The 25,474-nt window shown below is 33.7% G+C and overlaps 1 protein-coding gene across 3 annotated transcripts in view; it reads left to right on the top strand.

Moving 5' to 3' along the window:
- The window catches only part of LOC106873355 (transcriptional repressor p66-beta), an 89,154-nt gene that overhangs the window by 52,723 nt on the left and 10,957 nt on the right, over window positions 1-25,474 (top strand). For all 3 annotated transcript variants that reach the window (XM_052978316.1, XM_014920685.2, XM_014920684.2), the window contains exons 2-3: window positions 21,469-21,769; window positions 23,931-24,131. In XM_052978316.1, the coding sequence (XP_052834276.1) occupies window positions 21,469-21,769; window positions 23,931-24,131 (502 nt within the window). The remainder of the gene's footprint in view (window positions 1-21,468; window positions 21,770-23,930; window positions 24,132-25,474) is intronic.

A 25,474-nucleotide genomic window follows, 5' to 3' on the forward strand; every position in this document is an offset into this window, starting at 1 on the left:
ATATATATATATATATATATATATATATATGTGTGTGTGTATGTGTGTGTGTGTGTGTGTATATGTGTGTGTGTGTGTATATATGTGTGTGTGTATATATATATGTGTGTGTGTGTGTGTGTATATATATATGTGTCAATATGTGTGTATATATATGTATGTATATATGTATATGTTTATATGTATATATGTGTGTATATGCATGTATATATGTGTGTATATATATGTATATATGTGTGTATGTACATATGTGTATATAAAAGATTTTTTTTTCATTTCTTATATTTTTCTCCTTTTTCTATATCACAGTTTTTATGAATAGCCTTGTTGGATACATTTTTCCAATGAGCCAATCACTTGTTTACTGTGTGTTACAAGAGTGGCAAAGGAATGTCTTTTACTTGTTTCAGTCATTGGACTGTGACCATACTGGAGCACCACCTTGAGAAGTTTATAAAGGTTTTGATAGCTTTATAATTTAGGCACAAGGCCTAAATTTTAATGTGGGTGGGATTAGTTGATACTATCGACATCAATGCTTTACTGGTACTTTATTTTTTGACTCTGGTGAGATGAAAAGTCAAATGACCTTGGCAGTGTTTGAGCTCAGAATGTAAAGAGCTGAGCAAACTACTGCATGGTATTATGTCTAATACTTGCTGGTTGTTTGTTTATTTATTGAGACAGATTTTCTATAATCAGATGCTCTTCCAGTTGCCAACTCTACACCTGCTTCCAAGCATGGTAATATTTCCTCATGGTTAGATATGATATTCATTTACAACTGTCATACAATGCTGAAGCAAGGAGACACAAATACACAAACACACACAAGACATCTTTCAGTTTTGATCTTCCAAATTCATTCACAAGGCTTTGGTCACCCTGGGACTGTAGTAGAGGGCACCTGCCGAAGGTACTACTCAGTGGGACTGGACCCAAGACCATATGATTGGGATGCAAGCTTCTAAACCAATGGCGAGCACCTGAACCTTTTGTTGTCACGTTAAAGTACCATCCAGTGCCCCTGAACCCCAAAATGTGTTTGGATGGAAAATTTCTTAACCATCCAGTTACACTTCTTTAACATCTATAAATATATATATATATATATATATATATATATATATATATATAAAACCAAGCTTTCTGTTGCACTTTGGATTTGTGCACATTCTTTTGTTACAGGGACTATGAGCTCTTCTGCTGCAATAACAATATTTTGTTTCTGGGTTGTAGTCATAAACTCAACTTTCAATGCTTGTTAATGATTTCAGAGGTGAAAGTTTGGCCAGTGTTAGATTTCTCCCCAAAAATTCCAAACCACCTTGGAATACCACTGCTTTTGATGAAGTATCAAGAACTGGGGTGGGTGGCAGGTTTTGTGTGAATTTCTGGAAGACTCCATAACTGATTCCAACCATATGGGTGGGTTGATGACTGTCATGTTCTAGTGTTTTACAAGTGACTGGCTACCCTCAATGCTCTTTATCTTGAACTGACACTCTGCTGACCTTGCATCGTGTATACATGTGTACCTCAAACCCTTCTGTTTTAACCTAAAGAATATTTACCAAAAGACTGATGAAGCATTTCAAGGGTCTAGATTTACCAAGATTCATGCAAAATTTGATGCTGGCCTGTTCGAATTATATATTATCCATTGTTAAAAATCACAGAATCATTCTGTACTTTCATTACAAACCTTCACATAATAACTGAATATGAGAAGGTAGCAAGCAGCCTATGTTTAGACTAAAGAGGCTGGCTTCCAATGGTTGGCACACGTTTCCATTGAACAGTACAATCATGGCATGTATAGTCTGGAAACTTTATGATAACACTTTGTGTAATAGATGGTAGGTCTCGTTCAACTGAATTGATATGTAAATGTTTGAATATTTCACACACACGTGTGCTCTTAACATCATTTTCATAGAGAATCAATGTAGCATAGTTTCTGACAATACTGTGCTCATCGTACTTGTGTTTAGTTTCTGTCTACTCAGTTTCATTCACAAGCTTTGGGTTGACCTAAGGCTATACAAAATGGGAGCTTAAGGTTGCTAAGCAAACATCTTAACCATTTGGTCATAATACCCAAGGCAGCACTTACCCTAGGTACCATACAATAGGAATCCACAGATTGCAAAGCAAATTTTTTATCCCCATAATCCTATCTGTGTTTAGCATTGATGTATTTGAACTTACATATCTCAGATAATAAAGGTTGAAAGTAAGTAACTTTTTACCAAAAATAAATAACTTTTTTACCAAGAATTAAAAAAAAAACCCAATGCCTAATGCTTCTGAACAACTTGTGTTTATTTTATTTGTTCTGGTCTGGTCAGTGTAAAGTGATATGACATGTGAATGTATTCTAATGTACTTTAGATTTTCCTTTAGTAAACATTGCAATAAGATTTAGACATTTTCTTTAACATTCTTTTGATAGTTAATTGGCTTCTGTCATATCCAAGTTGTGACTGCTGATGGCAAATTGTTGGTTTCCAAAAATGCCTCATATTTATTGATGGGCCCTGAGAAACCAACTATTCTAGTTTGTTTTGAAATTAGGTAATTAATAAAGGAATGTTTATATCTAGAGCTCCAAATTTAAATTACAATTGTTTGTTTGACCAATTGAGGTTAAATTTTTTTTCACTAATAGGATTTTTTTTTTTCTTTTTTTTTTTGTGATTTGATATTCTTTATAATGTTGACCCACTGATTTTGTACTTATTTTTCGACTAGTTAACCTTACTGAGTAATCTGCATCATGTTTTCATATGTCAATGAGATTTTCATGGTAGAAATAAAGGCTAATTGTTAGTAAGAGAGCTATGTTAGTAGGTTTCTTTGGTGGGGGGTGCAATGTGTGTGTAGCTATTCAGCTTTGGTTTGCTTCAAAGTTAAGCAGTCTGTATATTTTTAATGGGTTAGAAAAACAAAATTTGCTCATATTTTCACACACACACACACACACACACATAGTTTGCTTTCTATTCTCTTCTGGTCTTACTAAACACTGGACATATATAAAATACTGAGATTTTCTGTTCATGTTTGGATATTTCAAATTATTAATTATGTCATGCAAAGACTTGAATTTTGGGGATGGGTATGTGTAAGCATGCTTGAAATTTGGTTGTTGTCAGTACCTGATGATTTGATGGTGTGACTAAGTTTTCTGTTTATGGAAATAAAACTTAGCTTTATAATAATAATCCTTTCAGCTGAATGCCCAAGGCTTGAAATTTGGGGATAGAGTACTAGTCAACTACATCAACTCCAGTGTTTCACTGGTACTTAATTTACCAACCCTGAAAGGATGAAAGGCAACATCAACCTCAGCGGAATTTGAACTCAGAATGTCATGACGGACAAAATACCGATAAGTATTTTGCCCAGTGTGCTAACAACTCTGCCAGTTTGAAGTTTTTTTTTTTTTATTATATATATATATATATATATATATATATATATATATATATATATATATATATATATATCTCTTAAGCTGTGGATCATAATTTGTTATGAAGTAATTCAGATTCAAATCTTGTTTCAACAACAGTAGCTATCTAATGTTTCAATTGTACCTTAAAGCCTGGCTTTTCAGTAAAACTATTTTTTTTAGAAAAATCAATTCTGTTGGTATCATTCTATCTTCAGTAGGTGATTGATGATGTAACAAATATATTCCTCACTTTACTAATGTAAGGCTGGTGGTTATGTGAATAGATCTAAATATTTATTTACAGGAATGTTTTAAAAAGCAAGTTAATGGCCCAGAGCAAATCTAATTTTATTTTCATTCAACAACTGGAATTTGAAAGTAGATTTAGGTAAACTCTAAATGCTATATTTATTCCAAGCGATTATTAGTGTGTAGCCATCTGTTCTGAAACAATAGTTTGAATACTTATTGTTAAAATAGATTCACTAACGTTGCTAACCTTGAAGATATATTAACTTGCCTTTTCCCAATTGCTTTCATTGACTGGTATGCAGTTCTTACTCTTTAAATTTCTCTTTTATCTATGGTGCTACTGATTTTATTGCGAGATATCGAAGTTTTTTTTTTTTTTTTTTTTTTTTTTCCCCCCTCTCTAATGCAGCTGCAACATTATTTTATACAACAAAGGAAAGAAGTTAAATTCTAAGTTCTCTGATAGTATATCCAGATATTATTCAAAGAAAACCAATTTTATTTCTCAATTAGTTTTTGAAATTTTTTCTTTGTCCCTCCCTCCCTTCACTCTCTCTCATGAATTACAAAATCACATGAGATTGCAAAAACTTCAAAATTCTTTTTAACTTTATTGCATTTTACTTCCTCTCTAGTTTTTTCCTGTCTGAAAAATATATGGTTTCATTTTACAGAACTTTGGTTAGACTTTCCTATATATTAGATTTACCTAACCATGGTTCTTTTTGTTTATTTATTTATTTATTTATTTTTAATTTGAACCAAATAACTCTTATCTGTTAACTGAAGCAGACACGTTCAAGAATGTTGCCTTCCAAAACATCTTTATCCAAACTGCAGTCTTGTTTAATTTCAATTTCTGTGAATATTTATTTTTGGCAGAATGTCATTTCCAGCAACCTACAAGACAAATAATCTTGTTTCCTCGCTTGTATCTAATATCACACCTTTGTTCAACATAACACCCTTTCCTCTACCCTTCTAGATAGCAGCACCAATATCAAGATTGAATGAACTTGTTGGCATTCACCACCTCCATTTGGTTGGGATGGGGACTATGTCTGAAGGTCATATATTGCAGCTAAAATGGCCTGTCAGTCTTCTAAGTCATCTATGATTCAGATGTGTCTGTATTTTTGTCATAACACAAAATTCAATAATTTAGATTTTTAAATTAACATCTCTTGTGTTTTCTTTGTCTATGAATGGATTTGAAAACAAAAGACATCATCATCATCATTTTATATTCATTTTCCATGATGGATGGTTTGAGCCAGAGGACTGTGCCAAACTCTGATAAATATTTTAAATCATACTGAAAGCAAATTGATATGTGTGTGCATGTACACAGACGCATGCAATGACCAAATGATCAATATGTTTGCTGTGCAATCATGAAGTCTTTTGTCTCAGATCAGCCCAAATTTTGTGAGAGAAATTGTGTAGACAAAAACTGTGGGAGCCCATCAAACAGATTGTACCTGTAATTCAAAGGGCCAACCTTGTAAAACTGCAAATGTTTGTGGAATTTTCAACCACTTCCTCCTTTAATTCAATAAGTACATAGTTCAGGGTCATTTGATTGACCAATTTGAATACTTATTTTTAAAATTAAGAGATTCACATTTTCATTACAATTTTGCCTTCTGTATGTGTGTGTTTGTTTGTTTAGGTACACAGCTTAGGGTGTTTGAGGTCACAATCATAAGCCCATGGATCTGGTTCCTGGACTGAGTAGCACTTACCTTTGAGAAACGTATATCATTTCTTGCTGCTCCAGTCTACTTGGCTAAAAATGAGTGCCAGCTGACTGTCTGTTTCATCTCTCTCTCTCTTTCTCTCTGCCACGTCCTCAATGTTCCACTGAGTAGGAAGACTAAAAGGGTGTCTGTGCCTGCTTGAGATTACATGGACTCATAAAGCAAGCAAGAGTGTGGTACTTGCTACCAGGTCATACTTGCGAGTGACAACTAACCTTTTTACAGTGTGTGTGCGTGCATGCATGTGTGTTTGCTTTTCAATTATTTCCACTTCTTATCCCTCCTTTTGTACCTTCTGTACATTGGTATTGTGACCATACACTTTTCTGTCTATGATACACCACTACACAAACACACACGATTAGACTTTTCAGCCCTGTTTACAGCTTTTCAACATATTACAATTTCTTCTCCTAATATACAAACTTCTACTGTTCTTTCCATTAAAGGTCTCTTTAAAATGCTTACTTTTCTACAAAGTTCTATGAAAACCTGTAGAAAACTGTCCAAACAAATGGGGAAGTTGCCTGCCCTTGATATTTGAAGGAGCTACATGTTTAGCCATAATGCAATTTAGTCAGTTCAGTGACTGACTTGCTCTTCTGTTGAAGATGCATTCTAAAATATATCATTCACAAGTTAGAACACCATTCTAAGGTAGACAGACAAATACTTTGAATAGCAATTAGTTTTATCTCTATTAAATTCATTCAACAAAATTCTCTCTCTCATTTTGCCTCTGACTACGGTTAAAATTTAATAATAATCACATACAACAACCATCTCTGTAATATATATATTTGTGACTAAACAAGATGATTTATTCTGAAACTTTGTTGGGTTTTTTTAAAGACTTATTTGGATATAAGTAGACACGGCCCCATTTTATATAACAGCAGATTCAATCTAAAAGATCTGTTTATTTCATATCATTTGAATAGTGGCTCACAGATTAAAGAATTCTTTCAAATCATATGAAATCTTACAGTTAGTGAAATTATCTTATCTGAGGTTCTAACACCACCATTGTCAGGCACCTTGGGTGTCTTTAGCAGAAACCATTCTGTTGCAAGCATTTGGACCTGATCTCTGATTTGGGGATACTGCCCTCCTTTCCTTCCACCAGTCTTGGAAACTCTGTAACAGATTATGGGCACTACCTTCATTCCTGACTAAAAGATTTTGAAAAACGATTGTTGAGATATTACTTTACACTATATTTCTTTAGTAAACTTTGGTTTATCAACCGTTATTTTACAAATTTCGCTGCTTCTCCTCACTTAATAACCACTCACTCAGATTAGACCCTATTCTGGCCATAAGATTTTATATATATATTATAGACACAGGTGTGGCTATGTGATTAAGAAGCTTGCTTTCCAGCCAGTGAGTCCTGGATTCAGTCCGACTGTGTGGCATCTTGGGCAACTGTCTTCTCTGGCCCTGGGCCAACCAAATCCTTGTAAGTTGATATGGTAGACAGAAACTAAAAGAAGCCTGTGGTGTGTGCGTGTGTCTCCTTGACATTATGTGATTGTTGTAAAGCAAGTGTCATCATCATACAAGCAGTATTCTTTGTTTCCAATCTTCCATGAAAACATGTCCAGCCATGGAGAAATATAAACTTACTTGGAAACAGGTGAGAGTTTGTGACAGGAGGGGAATCTAACCATAGAAAATCTGCCTCAAGAAACTCCATCTAACCTGTGCAAGCATAGGGAAGTGAACCTTAAAATGATGACGATGATATATTTATAGTCCATCAAATCTTTGTTTTGAAAGGGTTAAGTTGGGTTAATATTTGGCTACACTTAGATTTACACAGGCTTTTGCATTTATTATATTTTCCAACACTGTTCTCGTACATACACTCACACACACATTCATACATAATGTATGATTTAGTTAGTCATTGTTTATTTGAAAAGTAGATGGTCCAGGTAATGGACAGTATTCATCTCAACTAGGAAGTACATCACCTGTTACCTTCAACTAAACTTGCTTTTGCTGTTAACAAAAAATAGTCTTATTCCTCCTCCCCACCTCTCCCCAGTGATACATTTACTCTGACCTTATATGGTATGGTGATTTCTATATCTGGATACATGCCTGAGTTGTCAGTGTTTTTAGTAGTACATGTTTAATATGTGCTTGTCTAGACATCACGTGATGGTTGTAAATTAGCATTATTGTCAAACAAGCAAGGTTGTTCGTCTCCAATCTAAACATGTCTGAGTATGGGAAAAGGTTACCTTGCTTGAAAACAAGTGAGTGTTGGTGACAGGAAGGGCATCCAGCTGTACAAACTTTGTTTCAACAAATTCCATCCAATCCATGCAAGTATGAAAAAGTGGACTTTAAATGATGATGATGATTTCACTTATTCAGATGTATGTAATTAATTGTACTTATATAAGTATGATTATTAACCAATTAATCCTCTAATTATCATAACTAAAACGATGCACTTAACATTTAGTTAATAATATTATTTGTCTATATTGTATGTATGTATGTATGTATGTATTCTCAATAATTATTATTTGTAATTAAGGTACAAGGTCAGTAATTTGGAAGAGGGGTTTAGTCACTACCAATAACCTTAGTACTCTATCAAACCTGAAAGAACAAAAGTAAAATTGACTTAGATGGTATCTGAACTCGGAATGTTAAGTTTTGGGAGAAATGCTGCAAGGTATTTTTTTTTCCCCATGTTCTAATGTGTCTGCCAGCTTGTCATGTTAATCTATGCTCCATCATTATGGTCTTAATTCAAATTTCTGCTGAAATAGTTTCTATACGGTTGCTAGATCTAGTAGAAATAACCCTCAGATCTCACCTTACCAGCTTGTATAGGAACAGAACACATTAGATAATTATAATCCTACTTGCCCCCAAAACATGTAGTGGTCATAGTTGATATGCTGATATATGTTTGGTTATAACTCTGGTCAGAGTTAGGTGTTCTCACAACTACACTGTATCTCCACTACTTTCCTCTGCTTATATGTACAGTCCACTCTTACTACTCTTTTCTCAACATCTGTAACAAATAACTTTTAGTCACTTTGATTTTACTGAACTTTCCTCCTCCACACACACCCACACTTGCTCTCGTCATGCACTCAGTTGTCACATGCAGAAACTTACCTAGACACAAGCTGAAGGAGTTTGTATATGTTTACTCAACCTGCTAGAAATAGCGGCCAGATTACACCCTGCTATCTTAAAAACATGAAGAACACATTCAATGCTATAGATATACAAAAAGATTGGATGGTCCCAGCTAAAATACCTCTAATCATACATAAGCCTATTCATTCAGGTTATCTGTGGGTTAAACAACAACTTACCTGTGTGTTCTTCCTATCCTTGTGAATTTGCTACAGCTAGTATCTAGCCACCACCAAAGTCTTTTCTTTCTCTGTTCCTCTTTTTTTTTTCTTTTTTCTTTCTGCTGTCTCTTCAACTTTCTTAAATCAAGGACATGTATCTCAACTTTGTTTATAAGTCATCGTTCTCAATCACTTTAAAGTACATAACTGTTCTTATTGCTTGCACTCTTCCTTCACCCATTGCTACTAATACTGTGACTGAATATTATGTGAAATTGAATAGTCTACGTCAGCTAGTCTCCTCACTCACTTGTATCCCTGACTGACACACCAACTCCAAACACTTGTGACATCATTCTTGTTTCTAAACCCAGTATGCATCTTGCCATACATAAGTCTCTTCCATCTACTGAATCACATGATCAATGCTTACTTAAAACCATCCTCACTGACATCAGCCACCCATAAGACACTTAAGTGAATGACTGATATCCTCACTCTAAGTGTGTGTGTCTCTTCACAACTCTTATGCACCTAAGTCCACAACTCCAAAATAAGTCTGCAGTTCCCCTGCAGCTGCTTAGCAGAAATACAGGCAAAGAATGCTGATTGCAAGTTAAACTACCAAGAAAGAAAATATCTTTGTACCTCACATGGCCTGTAAGCCTTATACCTCATGTAACTTGTAAGTTATTTTGCACCTCAAATTTCAAATAAAAGTCATCATGTTTCCTGCCCTGGGCAGGTTGGTATTGGAAAGGTTAACTAACTGGTCCTGAGATTGTTCCTTCTATTATCATGAAACTACTTGCTACAGCTAGTACCTTACTTCCATCGCATTCTTTAATCTTTTTATCTCTACAAACCCTACCACCACATCACCAATCCATGAATATGTGCAACAGTGTGTCCCATCCACAAGAAGAGTGAATTTTCTGACTCTGCCCAACTAACTTAATAGAAACAGTTATGAAAATCATCCACTTAATTTTATCACCTCAAGTTTTTTTGCTTTCTCAGCAGTCACAAATACAATTTCCAAACTTTGATCTACCATCCAACATTGCACACCACTATCTCCTCTCAATATTGTTTCCTTTGACATTAACAAAGGCCTCGATTATGTCTGACACAAGAACCATGTAACAGTACTGATTATGGGTCCCATCTATTCCTTTGGTCTTGGATCTGAAGTTTCCTATTAAATCTCTCCCTCGCAATATTTACCAGTGGTGCTCACTCTGTCCCACATTCTGTCATCTCAGGAGTATCTTTAGGATTGTGTTTCATACAATAATGATGTTTCACGGAGATGATACCACCTTTCCCTGCACCTTAACTCTCTTCACACAAAGCATGGACATCTAATGTCAGACTTGTAGTTTCCATGAGCAAAGACCTTGAAAACAACCTTCAGCATAGATATGAAAAGTTAACACTCTTTGTCACCATATTTCTGCTGAAATACACTGCCTTTTTCTGCATTTTGGAAATCATGGGTTTAGTAAAATAACAGCTAATTTTTGGAGCATAAATTTAAAATGAAATTTTAATGCAAGTTTTTCTTAGATCACTTTAAAAGATGAAATTTGTATTATAGACTCAGGGCAGCCTTGGGTTGGTTCATATCAAAAAGACTAATCTCTTTTCACACTGCACATATAAAGGAAATATCTCCCAAACATTACACCTTCCTCAGTGATAACACATAGCTAAAAACCTTCAACTTTAAGCAAACATTAAGCCTCATGGTCTATAATAATCTTAGATGACCAACAGCATTATCAAACCTACATCTCAAGATTTGATGACCACTTCAACCTTGAACAATTAAATATTAGTTTTCTTTAAAGTGTACATGTTACTTACACTGGGGCCCTGCACACATATTTGGCACTATGCAACTGCTAAATATACAGCATCCTAGACAGCAAGCAAAGTAAATGACCATCTGGCTGATTGTCAAAGCCTTACTAATCAACTACAACCAATAGTCCATGCAAACACTATTTCTTCTTTCTGTCTCTTTTACCTTTTCTCTAATGTTTGCTTCTCCTCCAGGAGTTCAGGCTGAAAATAAACCTGATCAACTTGACATGTTTTGTGAGGCCTGCAAAACCAGTTCTAAATAATAATAATAATAGATATTTCTCTGTATTATAGGCACAAGGCCTGAAATTGGGGCAGGGGGTTAATCACATTAAGTCAACACCCAGTGTTCAATTGGTACATATTTCATCAACCTCATAGGAATTTAAACTCAGAATGTAGAGACAGAATAAATGCCACAAAGCGTTTTGCCCAGCACAGTAACTATTCTGCAAACTCACTACCTTACTGTACTTATTTTATCAATTACCAGTTGGAGCACTCTGTGAGATAAGTCCAGTTGTTAATAGTAATAATAATAATAACTGTTTCAAATTTAGGCTAAGGCCAACAATTTAGAGGGGAGAGTGTTAGGTGTAGTTCGTTGATTGCATTAACCTCAGTACTTGACTGGTCCTTATTTTATCAACTTCAAAAAGGACAAAAGACAAAGTTGTTCTTGACAGTATTTGAACTTGGGCTGTAAAAGCCAGAAAAAATGCCACTAAGCATGTTTTTTAATGCTCTAATGATTCTGCCAATTCACCAACATACCAATATTAATAAGTTTTCCCAGTAAAAATAATAGTTTTTAAAGAGTAAAGAAACATTATTTATGAACTTCCTGCTCCTAGTAATTCTTTGTATGGATTCTATCAATTGTAAAGAAGGATTTAATAAATTCCCCTTTTTCTAAATTTAATTTGTGTAGTAATCTTTGCTACAGCTTTTCTTCTACCCTACTACTGTCTCTCTCTCTCTCTCCACTCCACTTAATGGCAAGGACTAGAAAAACCAGCAGAATCAATATTGCTGTAATGTTCAATGTCCATTAATTTGGCAGCTAAGAATGGTGTTGCTATCTTCAAGTTTTGTGTTGCATAAGAGAAAGAAATGACCTTGTTTTCTACTCTAAAGGTCATTATTCAGCTATTTCAGATTTCTAATTATGGAGTATTTTATGAGAGTTTCATTTCTCTTTCTAATGTGTTTGAAATCTTGCTATGGATGTGTGTCTGCTCTCTTCCTCCTTTTTTCCCCCTTTCTCTTTCACTTTGTCTTCATATATATATATATATATACACACACACAGACACGCACAAAATATGCACAATTTGAAGTTGTGTGAGTAACAAATTTTTATTTTCTACAGGAAATAAAATAAAAGACTGATTTCTGAAATGATCCACTTTAACTTCTTTCCATCACTCTTTGTTCACTCTTATCTATATCTATATATATATATATATATATATACACACATATATTTCAGTTGAATATGATAATTTATTATTCATAAGCATTGTTTTATTTTCTATAGTTAACATATGTCTCTCTGATTCTACTTACAATGATAATTTCAATGTTGAAGTCATTTTTGTTCATGTTGATTGGGTTTCAATGCAATTTGCAGCTGCTTTATTTCATGTTTATTAGAGTTTGTTTTTATAAAAATCATCATTTAATGACGTCGAGAGCCCTCCAAGATATCGCATCTTGTACTGCAGATAAATTTTCAAGAAAATGTTTATTCGTAGTTATTTAACATTAAATTCTCTTCTTTTTTCAATGAAATGTAATTAATATAGAATGTAATGATTGTTAGAATTATTAGGTGCAGGCATGGCTACATGGTTTGCAACTACATGGTTTTGTGTTCAGTCCTACTATGCAACATCTTAATTCTCTTCTTTTATGACCCTGGGCTTAGCAATTCTTTAGTGAATTTGGTTGGTAGAAATTATATAAGGAATCCTAATATGTATACATTCGTGTTTGTGTTCATCCCCCATCACCACTTCATAACCAGTGTTGGTTTGTTTAATAAGTGCCAGACTTAAGTACTGGGGTTGAATTGTTCACCAAGGACTGCAATACCTTGATGGAAGCTAGGTTAAGGAGTTCAGAAGGTGTACGTATGCATTTATGTATAGGCTATTCAAGTGAATCATTAAACCAGACATGTTTACTTGGAAAACTGGAAATGAATTACACCATTTATATGACAGTGACACTTGTTTGCAGCTATTGTGCAATGTTAAGTCAAAGAGACACTCACATACATGCAACAGGCTTCTTTCAGTGTCCATCTAATAAATCTGCTAACAAGGCTTTGGCCAGACCAGAAGACACTTGCTCAAGGTGCCATGCAATGGGACCGAACCCAAAACCACATAGTTGGAAGTGAACTTTTTAACCACACAGCCATGCTGGCATGGGTTGGACTACACACACACACACACACACACACACACACACACATATTGTATATATGGGACTTCATTTTCCAATGTAGCCATTCCTAATTTAAAACAGAGTATGATGTGTGGAAAATTTGGTCGCTATGACTAACAGTTTGCATGAAACCTACCTACATTGACCTGAGATAAACTTTGGTTTTGTTGCACACACTCAGATCAGTTGTAGTTAAAAATTGATAAATGGTGTTCCATTTGTGACATTCTCATCTTTTGTATATCAGGAACTGTATTGTTTGCTCTAGCCTTTATTTAAGGCTGTGATTTGTGAGAGTTTTTGTTGCTATCTTCAGCAGGTGGAGCAGTCATGTGTCAGCAGCCATCCAAAAAAGTCTGCAAATAAACCATATTTCTGCCTTCTCTTTCCTTTCATGTAAGAGAGCTTTAAACCATTTAACAGATGTAAAATTGTAGAAAAACAAAACAAATATTTAGAATTTTGCCATTTAAGTTAGTTTTTTAATTTGAAATAATTATTTCCTCTTTTTATTAATTTGTTTAACTGTAAATATATTTCTACATGTTATAAGGCCATTTTCCAAAGGCTAAAATAGCTCAATTCTAATTGAAATTGCTGTAGTTTGATTATACTTGGTTAGGGAAGGTAAAAGAAGAGCTTTTTTTTTTCAATCACATTTATACTTATATGTTATAACATGTAAAAGGAGTAGTCTCTTTCCATACAGTCTCTAAATTATGATCTACATATGATAACAAAAGTAATAACACAGTGTTATGAATAAATGTGTATTCAGATATCATGTTTATATTTAATAGATATGTATTTAGGCTTGCAAGATTAGTCTAGTTTTGTTTTTCATTATGTCCATCATAGATAACTTACATCACTTCCCACATACAAAAATTAAGAAGATATATGTATCATGTAAATAAATTATTATTACTAGTGTAAAGACATATAATGGTTTACTTCTTGATTGCATGGTTTGGGGTTCAGTTCCACTGTGTGATATCTTGAGCAATTGTTCACTATTGTGAGTGGATTTGGTAGGCAGAAAGAAGTCTTGTGTTTATGCATGTCTCCTTGTCTTGACATCACATGATAGTTATAAATGAGTGTCAACTGTCATACAAGCAGTGTCATTCATTTCTAATATTCTGAAAGATTGTCTGGCTATGGTAAAATATTACCTTGCTAATTGAGGGTTGGCAAAAGGAAGAGCGTCTGGCCATAGAAAATCTCCCTCAATAAACTCCATCCATCCCATGTAAACACAAGCAAAGGGGTCATTAAAATATGATGTTCCAAGTTGGTGGCCAGAATTTAATAACAAAAGTGTGTTTATGAAAATCTGAAATCATACAGTATATTTAGTCTTGTCAAAGTATATATATTTAACTTTTTTGTTACCAACCCATCTGGGGCTACCTCTGATTCTATAATATAAACTTCCTGTTTTAAAGTGGGCTTAATTTTAAAACTAACCATCAAACTTTCATCTTGAATTCCAAACACCAGCTTAATAACAACTACCAAATTCTTCATCATTTTCAAAGCTGACAAGAGCAAAGAAAATATTTTTCAACATAAATATAAATAAGCTAACATTGTATAAGATTCTCACACACTCAAAAGAACATTTAACTTCAAATTGTGTAGTAACAGAAGTTGCAGTTTTATTCTTCATGACTTAGAGGTGAGGACATCATCATGACATAGTCTCCACGACTAGTGGAAGGAAGTTGTCCGCAGTCTAGGAACCTGGCCAAATGCATATCACAGAGAGGGCTCTGCTAAGGAGACTCAAGGATCACAAGTGATGTTAAACCAGGTGACAGATGTGTTTAATGATAAAAGCAAGATAAAATGGTAATGTTACAAAACATTACCAAATATTTATTTTGGGTTTTTGTTTCAAAATAAAATTATGGAAATGTAACTGATTTCATCAATTTTTAGGGTTAATTGTTACGATCTGGTCGCTTAATTTCACTTCAAAGTCTAGTGAAGATGAGATTTAGTACCCCTATATTCCTTATTACACCGGTATATTCCTTAATGCTAATTTCCTCCCTGTCCTTTACAACTATCACATGATGTCAAGATAAGGGAGCACAAACATCACATTCACATATGTGTGTGTGTGTATATATATATATATATATATATATATATATATATATATATATATATATATATATATATACACACACACACTCACTATGGTTCACCAGAGGTTATAGTAAAAGACACTTGTCCGAGGTACCATGCAGTAGGATTGAGCCTAAAACCATAGGTTGGGAAGCAAACTTCTTACCCACACAGCCACATCCATGTCTTACTATTAATCTACATTCCTGAATGCTAATTTAGTATCTCTATATTCCTTAATGCTTGTTGATTGATATAACTGTGCCCTATCAACTTGAAACAGAAGGCCAAACAGTTCCAAGTGATTTGGCAAAGATAGATAAATTAGTAGACTTTAGAACCTGTTCTATGAACTATTTCAGCCTATTGAGGTTTGTGTAAATTCTGTTGTCAGCTGTATACTTCTCTCTTTCTCTCTCTCTTTATATATATATATATAATGGAATTGTATTTTGGTTGAAGTTTGCTTATACCTTTTGATGCCAACCCACCCAAGACTGCTCTTGGTTCTAAGATACAAACTATTTGAAAGTGATCTAAATTTTAACCTTACATCAAATTTTCATGTTAAATTCTGTTCCTAACACTAGCTTAATAATGACAAAGTCTTTTAACTAAATTCATTATTTTCAAAAATTAATTGAAATAAAAAGGAGTGTTTCAACAGACAGATGGTAACAAAAGAGTTAAAAAAGCTAAATTTTAAAAAAGATTTGAAAAAATGGGTGTGGAGGAAATGGTGGTTTTCAGATTATAATATAAATCCAATACCCACACATACTGACCTGATATTGCTAACAACCAGTAAAATCCTAATTTTAAAATTGTATCATATTTTGTGGCATAAAAGATACACAAGCATAGATGCATCCCAATTTCAACTGTGCATATTCAGGAAAAAAGGCTTCTTGTGTGTTAAAGCATGTAATATGCAGTCATGGCCAAAAGTTTGGAACATAAGTTTGAAAATTAAAATTTTCATATTAAATGCCCAAAGTTATATTTAATTTGTGACACATTATTACTTGGCCAAGAGTTTGGAACATAGGTCTGAAAATTAGAATTTTTATTTTAAATGCCAAAATATATACATTCTATATATTTGAATTGAATTGTACTTCAGCATAACAATTTAAATTTTTTTCTAAATGTTCCAAACTGTTGGCCCAACTTCGCATAAAATGTGTATCTCACATCCTCAAATACAGTAGTTCATTTTGTTGGGTATGCTTATCAACATCTTTCAATTAGAAGTATATCTTCACTGTTCTATTACCTGATGCTTGTTTAATTTATGGTAGTTTTTAAATTAATTTTTATTTGTCCTTTTTAACATCTTCCATCCCCAAACAATATCTGAGTTAACAGGGAAGTCATTTGTAATTTAGAAACTTTAACACCTTTTAATCTCAGTTCTCTCAGTATAAAGGACAATGAACAGATCACAGGAGTATGGCAAAAGACTGATATTAACAGCAGAATAATTTAAGAGATTAAATGACACCCATACTGTGAGTTTATTTTACAAATTACTCAATGTCTTTATTAGTACTGGTATAACAAAAAAATGTACACGATACACTCTGAAATGGTTGGCATGCAACCATTTCAGTCCTCTGGCTCATTGGATCCTGTCAAACCATTTAGTCCATGCCAACACTGATGATAAACATTAAATGATGATGATGTATGAAAATACTTTATTCCTTGCCAAATATGCATTAAAGATTTGCTTCTCAATGATACACATGTTTAACTCTTTTGATACAAATTTCCTTCTTTAAAGTGATTTAAATTAAAAGCTTTATCCAAATTTCATGTTAATTTATGTTCCTAGCACCAGCTTAAATATTTTACTAAATTCTTCATTATTTTCAAAAGTAATTAAAACAAAGGCAGTGTATTTCAACTGAAATATGGTAATAAAGAGTTAGTTTTGTAAAACTAAAAATTGGAAAAAAAAAAAAAGAAAAAAAAAAAGGAACTACTTTAGAACAATGCATTGATAATTATTTACTTATCTATGTTCCTCTTTTTTGATAAGCAGTTTAAAAGTTTTAAAATTATATTACTATAATTTAATTGTTGCTTTCTAGCTTGATGTTTGTCTGTTTATGTTGGCTTTAATTTGGTCTGGTTGTAGGCTGCAAGTGTTACTAACTGTAAACTGTTGGTGTTGAGCGAAGCATAATGGCCTAAGCCATCTTAAATTACTACTGAAAACCCATTAAGTTTATTCCAAACAATGTTATAAGCAAATATGTATAATCATTATCTGTGTTTTAGTTTTTATTTTTTTCATTTTTTTTTTTTAGTTTTTATTGTTATTTATCTAATTATATTTAGTGAAACTTCTTCATCAGGAACTTTTAATGGCTGTCAAATTCGATTTGCTGAAAGCATTTGGAGAATTCAAATTTCATGTGAATCCCTGGAGGGTTGTACTATAGCGTTTTCAATTTCAGAACTTGGAGTTGTTTAAGTTAGAGTGAAAATTTGTGTAAGAAAGTAAAGTAATTTGTGCAGATGTGTTTAACCATTATATAAACACTTGGGTTACTTAAGTGCAGATATTTAAGTAAACTACATCATTAATGAATCAAAATTTACTTGAACATTTTACAAATTTTTCTGAAGTTTTATTAACCTCTGTGAGGTGCTTTGGATAAATGGAATATGTGAAGTGGTGGTGTGTTTTATTTCCTTCTTATTGCTCTGCCAAGTTTCATTGATATTTATTTATATGTTCAATTCTTAGAAGTTCTTGAACTCATAGTTTTTCTTTTCACTTGAATTTATGAAATAAAACTGTATTTAGAGAAGGTAGGTCAAGCATGTTGAATCAGTGGAGGGCACTAGTGCAGAAGTTGAATTATTACACTGGTATAGAAGTGAGAAGTTTTGGGTGTTGTAAGACAGTCATAGTATGGCAAGGATTGAAAGTTACGTGGGCTTTTGAGGGGGGTGTAGAAGCTATACAAATTCAGAGGTGGGTGGGAGTAGAAACTGAACTTCTAGGGGGTAGTGTAGAAGCTAGGTGAAATAGGTGTGTAGAAGTTTATGGCTAAATGATGATGTGAACAAACTATTGTCAATGTAATTTTGCAGATGTGCTATAGCTGATTAGTTTATATTTTGTTATAACTGTGATACACTGAAAATAATATTGACTGCTTTTACAAAATCTTATTTAAAGATGCACAGCACTATTAAATATTTTATCCTAGTCAGACAAAACAAGAAAGATCCTACATCCTTGCTCAGCTATTGAAATTAGCTGCCAGAGCCCCATCAAAATACACCCCACAGTCTGAAAAATGAAAAGGATATATTGAATAATGCAGTTCTTGATAGCTAAAAAGTAAAACAATGTGGCCATGGCTGGAATGCCTTTGATTATCATGCTAATCAGAGATGGGTCTCTGTGCTGGTGAGATTGCCAATCATCATTTCTTATGGGAATGTTTTTGGATTTGGTTAGTAATTAATAGCAAAGGGGAACTAATTATAGTTTGAGGAGTGGTTGTAATATTTTCTTTGGGATTCCAACAATCACAGACCCTTATATGAATGAAACATATACATGTTATGTGAAATTGTATGCTATACAGTGGATGTGGAGTGTGTCTTAAAAAGTGGGTAGATCTACCCTTAAGATATCCAGTTACACTGCTGACAAAGAATTAAGATAGAGGACAGGGCAGGGAAGAGAGAGAGAGCAATGACTCATATTGACTAGGAAAATGTCTAATGCATCAGCAATTAATAAACCTATAGGAAGTTTGATTGTAAACGGTATTAAGTGTTTTACATGGTCACATGTTAAGACATTGCATCACTAAATCCTACTTTGAGTTTGTCTAAGTTATTTATTTCTTATTTGTTTGGTAATGTAGTATTGATAAAGTTTCCAAAATGGACTTGTGGAGACATCGGTTTTTTATCTTTTATTTGTCTTAGATATTGAATTGTGGGCATCCTGAGGCAGCATTTTAGGTAATAACCCAGGTTCATTTGACTGGATACCTTTTTATATGTAAGAAATACTGTCTCTGCAGTTGAGGTGCTAGACTACTGGTCTCACAGACTGATATCGAAGCATGTCACATATATTGTGGTGTTAATGCTGTATCTAGATCAGTCCCTGATCAAATACATGTGATAAGAAGTATTCCCATTTCGACCATCTCATCTTTTTGTATTATATATATAGCACTACATTATCCAATGTGTCCTTCCTTTCCTAAGATAGTAAGAATACAATTTTAAAGAATTGAGCTGCTATTTTTCACCATTCAAGTGACTGCATAGTGTCTTTGGCAAAAATCAGCTCTGTTTAATCTGTATTTTGTTTGTTGAACAAAAGTGCCCCTCATTTTGCAGTTGGGTTGATAGCAATAATAAAAATAATGCTTCAAAATATGGCAGAAGGCCAGCAATTTTAGCAGGAGTGGGGTTGGTCAGTTCCATCAACCCTAGGACTTGATATATAATATTGCAGTGTTTGTTCTTGTTTTTCCATGGTTGCATGAGTTAGGGGAATATATTGTTGAGATACTGTTTTGCAGGTGCAGTCATGGCTGTGTGGAGTTATACTGTGTGTCACTTTGGGCAAGTGTCTTCTATAGCCCCAGGGTTGACCTCAGTGTGATATGAACTCAAAACATAAAAAGTCAGAAATGCCACTGAGTATTTTGTCTGACATGATAATGATGATTGATGATGATAATAATAATAATGGCCAGTTCTAGAAATATTTAGCCTAGAAATATGGAGTATCAAACAAAACAATATAAAGTAAAAAAAAAAAATCCAATATATTGATTAGTTTCCATTGCTTTTTTGTTTAATTATCTACCAATTTTTAATAAATTGCAATGAATTTTTATTTCATTGATGTGAATAGCAAGTATTCACACCTGTTGTATGTCTTCCCCCCCCCCCCGTGTGTATTTAACCCTAATCATATCAATCTGTTTGCGACCACCCTTGATCCTATGATACAAACTTTCCTGCTTTAAAGTGACCTAAACTAAAACCTTCCATCAACATTTTATTGAATTCTTTGTTATTTTCTAAACGAATTAAAACAAAATCTGCATATTTTAACAGAAATACGGTTACAAAAAGTTTAATCCTTTTGTTTCCACATGTCTGATGAAATACACTGTCTTTGTTGCAATTCATTTGAAATAACCACCATTTGTTGTTTCTTGTCATCTAAACTTAAGAATTATACTTCTTTAAATCCTTTGCTTTCTGATAATTTTCCTGCCTTTGTTACCTCCTTCAACCCCCAAAAAGAGAGATTGGTCAGTTTCTTATTATTAACCTTATGTTTGTCAATAAAAAAATAAAATGTGAAAGAGGATTAAGCCGTGTAGGTGTGGCTGTGCATATGTGTAGTTTGCTTCCCGTTTACATGGTTTTGGTTCAGTCCAGTTGTGTGGCACCTTGGACAAGTATCTTCTATTGCCCTGCACTGGCCAAAGCCTTGTGAGTGCACTTGGTGAAAGAAACCTGTGTGTTTGTGTCTCTTTTTTTTTTTTTTTTTTTGTCTTGACATCACATGATGGTTGTAAGCAAGTGTCACAATCACAAGTAATTTCATTCATTTCCAGTCTGCCATAAAAACGTGTTTGGTTAAGGAGAAATATTACCTTACTTGGAAACAGGAAGAGCATCTACCTGTAAAAAAATCTACCTTGGCAGATTCTATCTGATCCATGCAAGCATAGAAAAGTGAAATTTAAAACAATAATGAGGAGGAGGAGGAGGATGCTTTGCCTGATGCTAATTCTCACCTCTTTTCCTAGTAAGGGATCTCCTATTCTACACACCTTTGAAAAGGAAAGAACAATGTCACTGCTGGTAGCCTTGTAATTTTTAGAAACACAAACACACACACACTCCTGAAAGGCTTCTTTCAGATTCCATCTATTAAATCCACTCACAAGATTTTGGTTGACCCAAAATAGAACATGCTGCACAGTAGGACTGAATTCAAGACTACATGGTTGGGAAATGCACTTTTTAGCAACAAATCTATGCTTGTGTCCATGTTGCTTTGTTAATATACACAGTTGGAATGTTTCAAGTATTGTGGAGGGATTTGGTAATTCTAAATTAAATCTATATAAAACAGATCTTTTCTGCTTTAAGTTATTTCAAAGTAGCTCATGAATATTTTGTTTATTAACAGATATAACAATGGAAAAAAATCCAAGTGGGGAAAGTAATGGTGTAACAGAAGGAAATGCTACTTCAAAGGGGTCTCCTATAGCACCAGAAACTCCCACAAGCACAACTAAGGAATCTGATAATGCAGAAAATCTCTCAACAACTGATTCTAGCAAGGTCGCCTCTGTTCCAGCTACTGTCTCATCAACATCTTCTGCCAATTCTTCCCCTTCTACACCACCAGAAAATTGCATTCCTTCAGAGGATACTGCCAGAGAAACTACTGACAATTCTCCACCAGGTGATAAATCTTCAGAATCAAGGTGAGTGCTTTTTTTTTTTTTAAAGTTAGTCACCTTTTAATATCATTCTGTTCATGGCCACCCTTGGTTCTATGATATAATTTTCTCATTTTAAAGTAATCTAAATTAAAACCTTTTCATTAAAAGTTCATATTTATTTTATATTGCGAACACCAACTTAACCCTTTAAAAATAAATGCCAAAGGGTTAAGCTGGTGTTATATTTGGCCTAGATATTGTGTTATATGTTGAAACTGGACAGATCTGGCTGCTCCAGAAAAATACCCTAGAAAAATAAATGATCGCATCGTTGAAATCTCAAAGCTATGAGATAAAGCATCATTAATTCAAAACAATGCGAATAGATAAGCATTACATTTGACAGAGTAATCTGAATGCTAAAGGGTTAATATTGGACAGTTACTTTACTAAATTCTTCAGTATTTTCAAAATTAAAACAAAGCGTTTATATTCCAACAAAAATATGGTAACAAAAGTTTATGCTTTTCCCATAGGGTACCTCATTTTTGTGTGTGTTTAAGTGTTCTCTTAATCTGAAATGGAGGTTTTTAAAAATCAGTAATAATTAAGTCTATTGTAACATATTACAATGTTCTTTTATAAACTTTTTTTTAATACAGAAAGTTCAAATTGGATGAGAGTTAAAATAGCTTCAGATTAAATAATTGAAACATGTTATAAAATAACGAGTGATAGGAAAGCTTAGCTGTCATTTGCAAATGTAACTTAGCAGCATGTACAGGTTGCAGGCAAAACAAGCCCTCAAATTCACCATTCTCGATAAGCATTTCAATAGCAAATGCACTATGTGCACTGGTCCAAACCATAATAGTAACTGAAGAAAAAAAAATGGTTATATATCAGCTGCATGAAGATATTACCACCAGCCTAACTTCACTAGCATCACACCAATGACTGTGTAAAATATGAAAAGTCTTTCTTCCTCATACTGTATTTTGTTTAATACTAGTACTAAAAGAAATTATTATTCTTAGTGTGTTATTGAATAAACATAAGATTTGGTCAGAGCTTGTTCATTGCCCTAGTAGTTAGTTTTTTCTATATCATAGAGCTGTTTTGCACTAGATTCATATCTATTTCATAATGATGTTCTTATTTGAATTCTAATCTGATTGTTCCTACTTTTTGTATATATTTCTTTAAACAAAATAGCTTTTATGTTTTGGCTTATGTATAATCAAATTGTTTATCAAGTTATATACATATTGTATGTAATACAGTTTTATGTCAGATCTTCATAGAGTATAAACTTGTCAACTGAGTAAACCTAAACATAGGTAGTTTGTTGCTCTCAATCTAATGATATAGAAGGCAAATTTCTCTCTCTAAAAAGAAATACCTTCAGCATTTCTGGTAATGCAAGAACACTAAGTCTTTAAGACAGCATGATAATCACTCTAGTCATGAATGAGAGATGAGGGCTCCTGAACTTCTTGCTAACAACCTGCACAGATGATTTGCTTATAATAATCAAATGTTTGTGGTGTACATTAATCTCACTCTGTCCAACAAATTGACATTGCCAGTACAAGTGCACAATGTGCCACGTGTCGAAGTGGTCACAGAGCAACATGAAATTGTTACATCTTGGTTTAACACTACAGCCTGGCATCTGGGTACCTTTGGCAGAATCCACTCTGTTGCAAGTATTTGGATTTGGACCAGGTCCCTGGTTAAGGATAACTTCCTCCCTCCCACCTACTAGTCTCAGAAACCCTCTAAAGAGTCATAGACAATGCTTTCCCTCCCGAATCAAAAAACAAAAGATTTAGAATTAATTGAAAGCTTTGGTTTCTCTTCATTAAGACCCATTAATGACTGAGGAAAGTATGAACATCACACAATCTCGTTCTTTCTTAAAATACTGAGGTTTGGCATCTAAATGAGCAATCAAAATTACATTATTTTATATTCATATTTTATGAAGTTATGATGTGCTACATATACTACTTATAAACTATACAATAACAATATGCTATGTAAATAATATTTTTAATATAAAATGTATTATTATAAATTTTTAGCAGCTTGTTATTCAATAAGAGTATTATAATTGATTTTTCAGGATGTAGTTTTTGATAGGTTTGCATGTCATTGTATTGTATGTGTTATGGCTATATGTCTGTTATATATTTTCTAGCACTAAACTTGGAACAGATGATAAAAAAGCTAGTAATGAAGAAAAGCGACCAGTTGCACTGGGAGCCCTGCCACCTATCAGAAAAGCGCCAAATAGTTCAAGCTCAAGTACCAAGTTGGATGACTCCAAACCAGCTATTTCATTAGCAAAATCGCCTACAGGACCTTCACCTCTGTCATGTGAGCCACCACCAGAGAAAAAGTAAGATATTCACTTATTTATTTGATAAATACATCTATTAAAGGTGTATATTGTGCATATCTATGTGGAAATTATATATTTTAAGTTTAGATTTACTTTAAATAGATTTATTTTATATGAATTTAGGGCTTATTAAATATAGCTTTTATAGATGAAGTTTGGTATTTAGCATGTAGACAAAGTCTGTTGCTTTGAGAGACAACAATGGAATCATCATCGTCATCACTTAATGTCCCATGCTTGCATGGGTCAAGCAGAATTTTGTTGAGGGGCAATTTTCTACAGCCAAATATCCTCCCTGTCACCAATGCCCTCTCCTATTTCTATGGAAGGTAATATCTCCCTCTGACCAGACATGTTTTTCACTAAACTTGTATAATGGTGATGTTTGTTTACAACCATTACACTATCAAGTGAATGGTACACACACACATAACACTTTTTTTTTATTTCCATCTACCAGATCCACTAACCATACTTTGGTTGGCCCTGATCTACAGTAGAAGACACTGTCCAAGGTGCCATACTGAGAAAGAAGCTCTTGGTCCACAAAGCTGTGCCTGCACCTTACAGCCACACCTGTTTCTTCTATCCACACTGTAAACCAGGCATGATCACAAATTAATACCCTGGTAGAAAAAAATAGTTCTGTTGAGAGTTATGGGGAATATTGCTAAATGTATTGTCAGGTGTTTCACTGGCCAACAGTGACACCTCACTCTGTGTAATGTTGAGGAAAGAGAAGTAAGTTATCAATTACATGGTTTGAGGGGTGCGCAAGAATTGTCTTTGAACAACTTGGAATTGTTGACCACAGAATGAATACATCTAGTGCAATAGTGCAAGCTGAATAACACCACCAACTCTTGTTGTAATCTACAGAAATTAGAAAATAGTAGAATAAGGAGGTTAAATTCTACAGTAATGTAAGAAGTTTAAAGTGTGTGGGCTTTCATTAATGATTGAAAGATTCACTTTCTCAGCAGTTGGAATGTGATACAAATATTAAACATAATCTATCGAATATTATTTGAAATTAGGATATTATAAAAGATTAAATCCCAGAATACATTACAGGGTGTACACATTATCGTTTTTTGCCTTTTTTTTTTCCTGTTGCCAACTATTGTTCTTCAAGTAAGGATATGAAAGTGCCAAATGATGGAATGTAATGCTGATGGGATAGAGGAAATGTGTACACACACACACACTTCTCTCTCTAAGCAGACACTGGAGCACAATGCAGTCCTTGGACTCATCAGATCCTTTCAAACCATAGAACTCGTACCAGCATGGAACATGGATGCTACATGATGATATATATATATATATATATATATATA

The sequence above is a fragment of the Octopus bimaculoides genome, chromosome 2 (assembly GCF_001194135.2).
Source record: "Octopus bimaculoides isolate UCB-OBI-ISO-001 chromosome 2, ASM119413v2, whole genome shotgun sequence".
Lineage (NCBI taxonomy): Eukaryota > Metazoa > Mollusca > Cephalopoda > Octopoda > Octopodidae > Octopus > Octopus bimaculoides.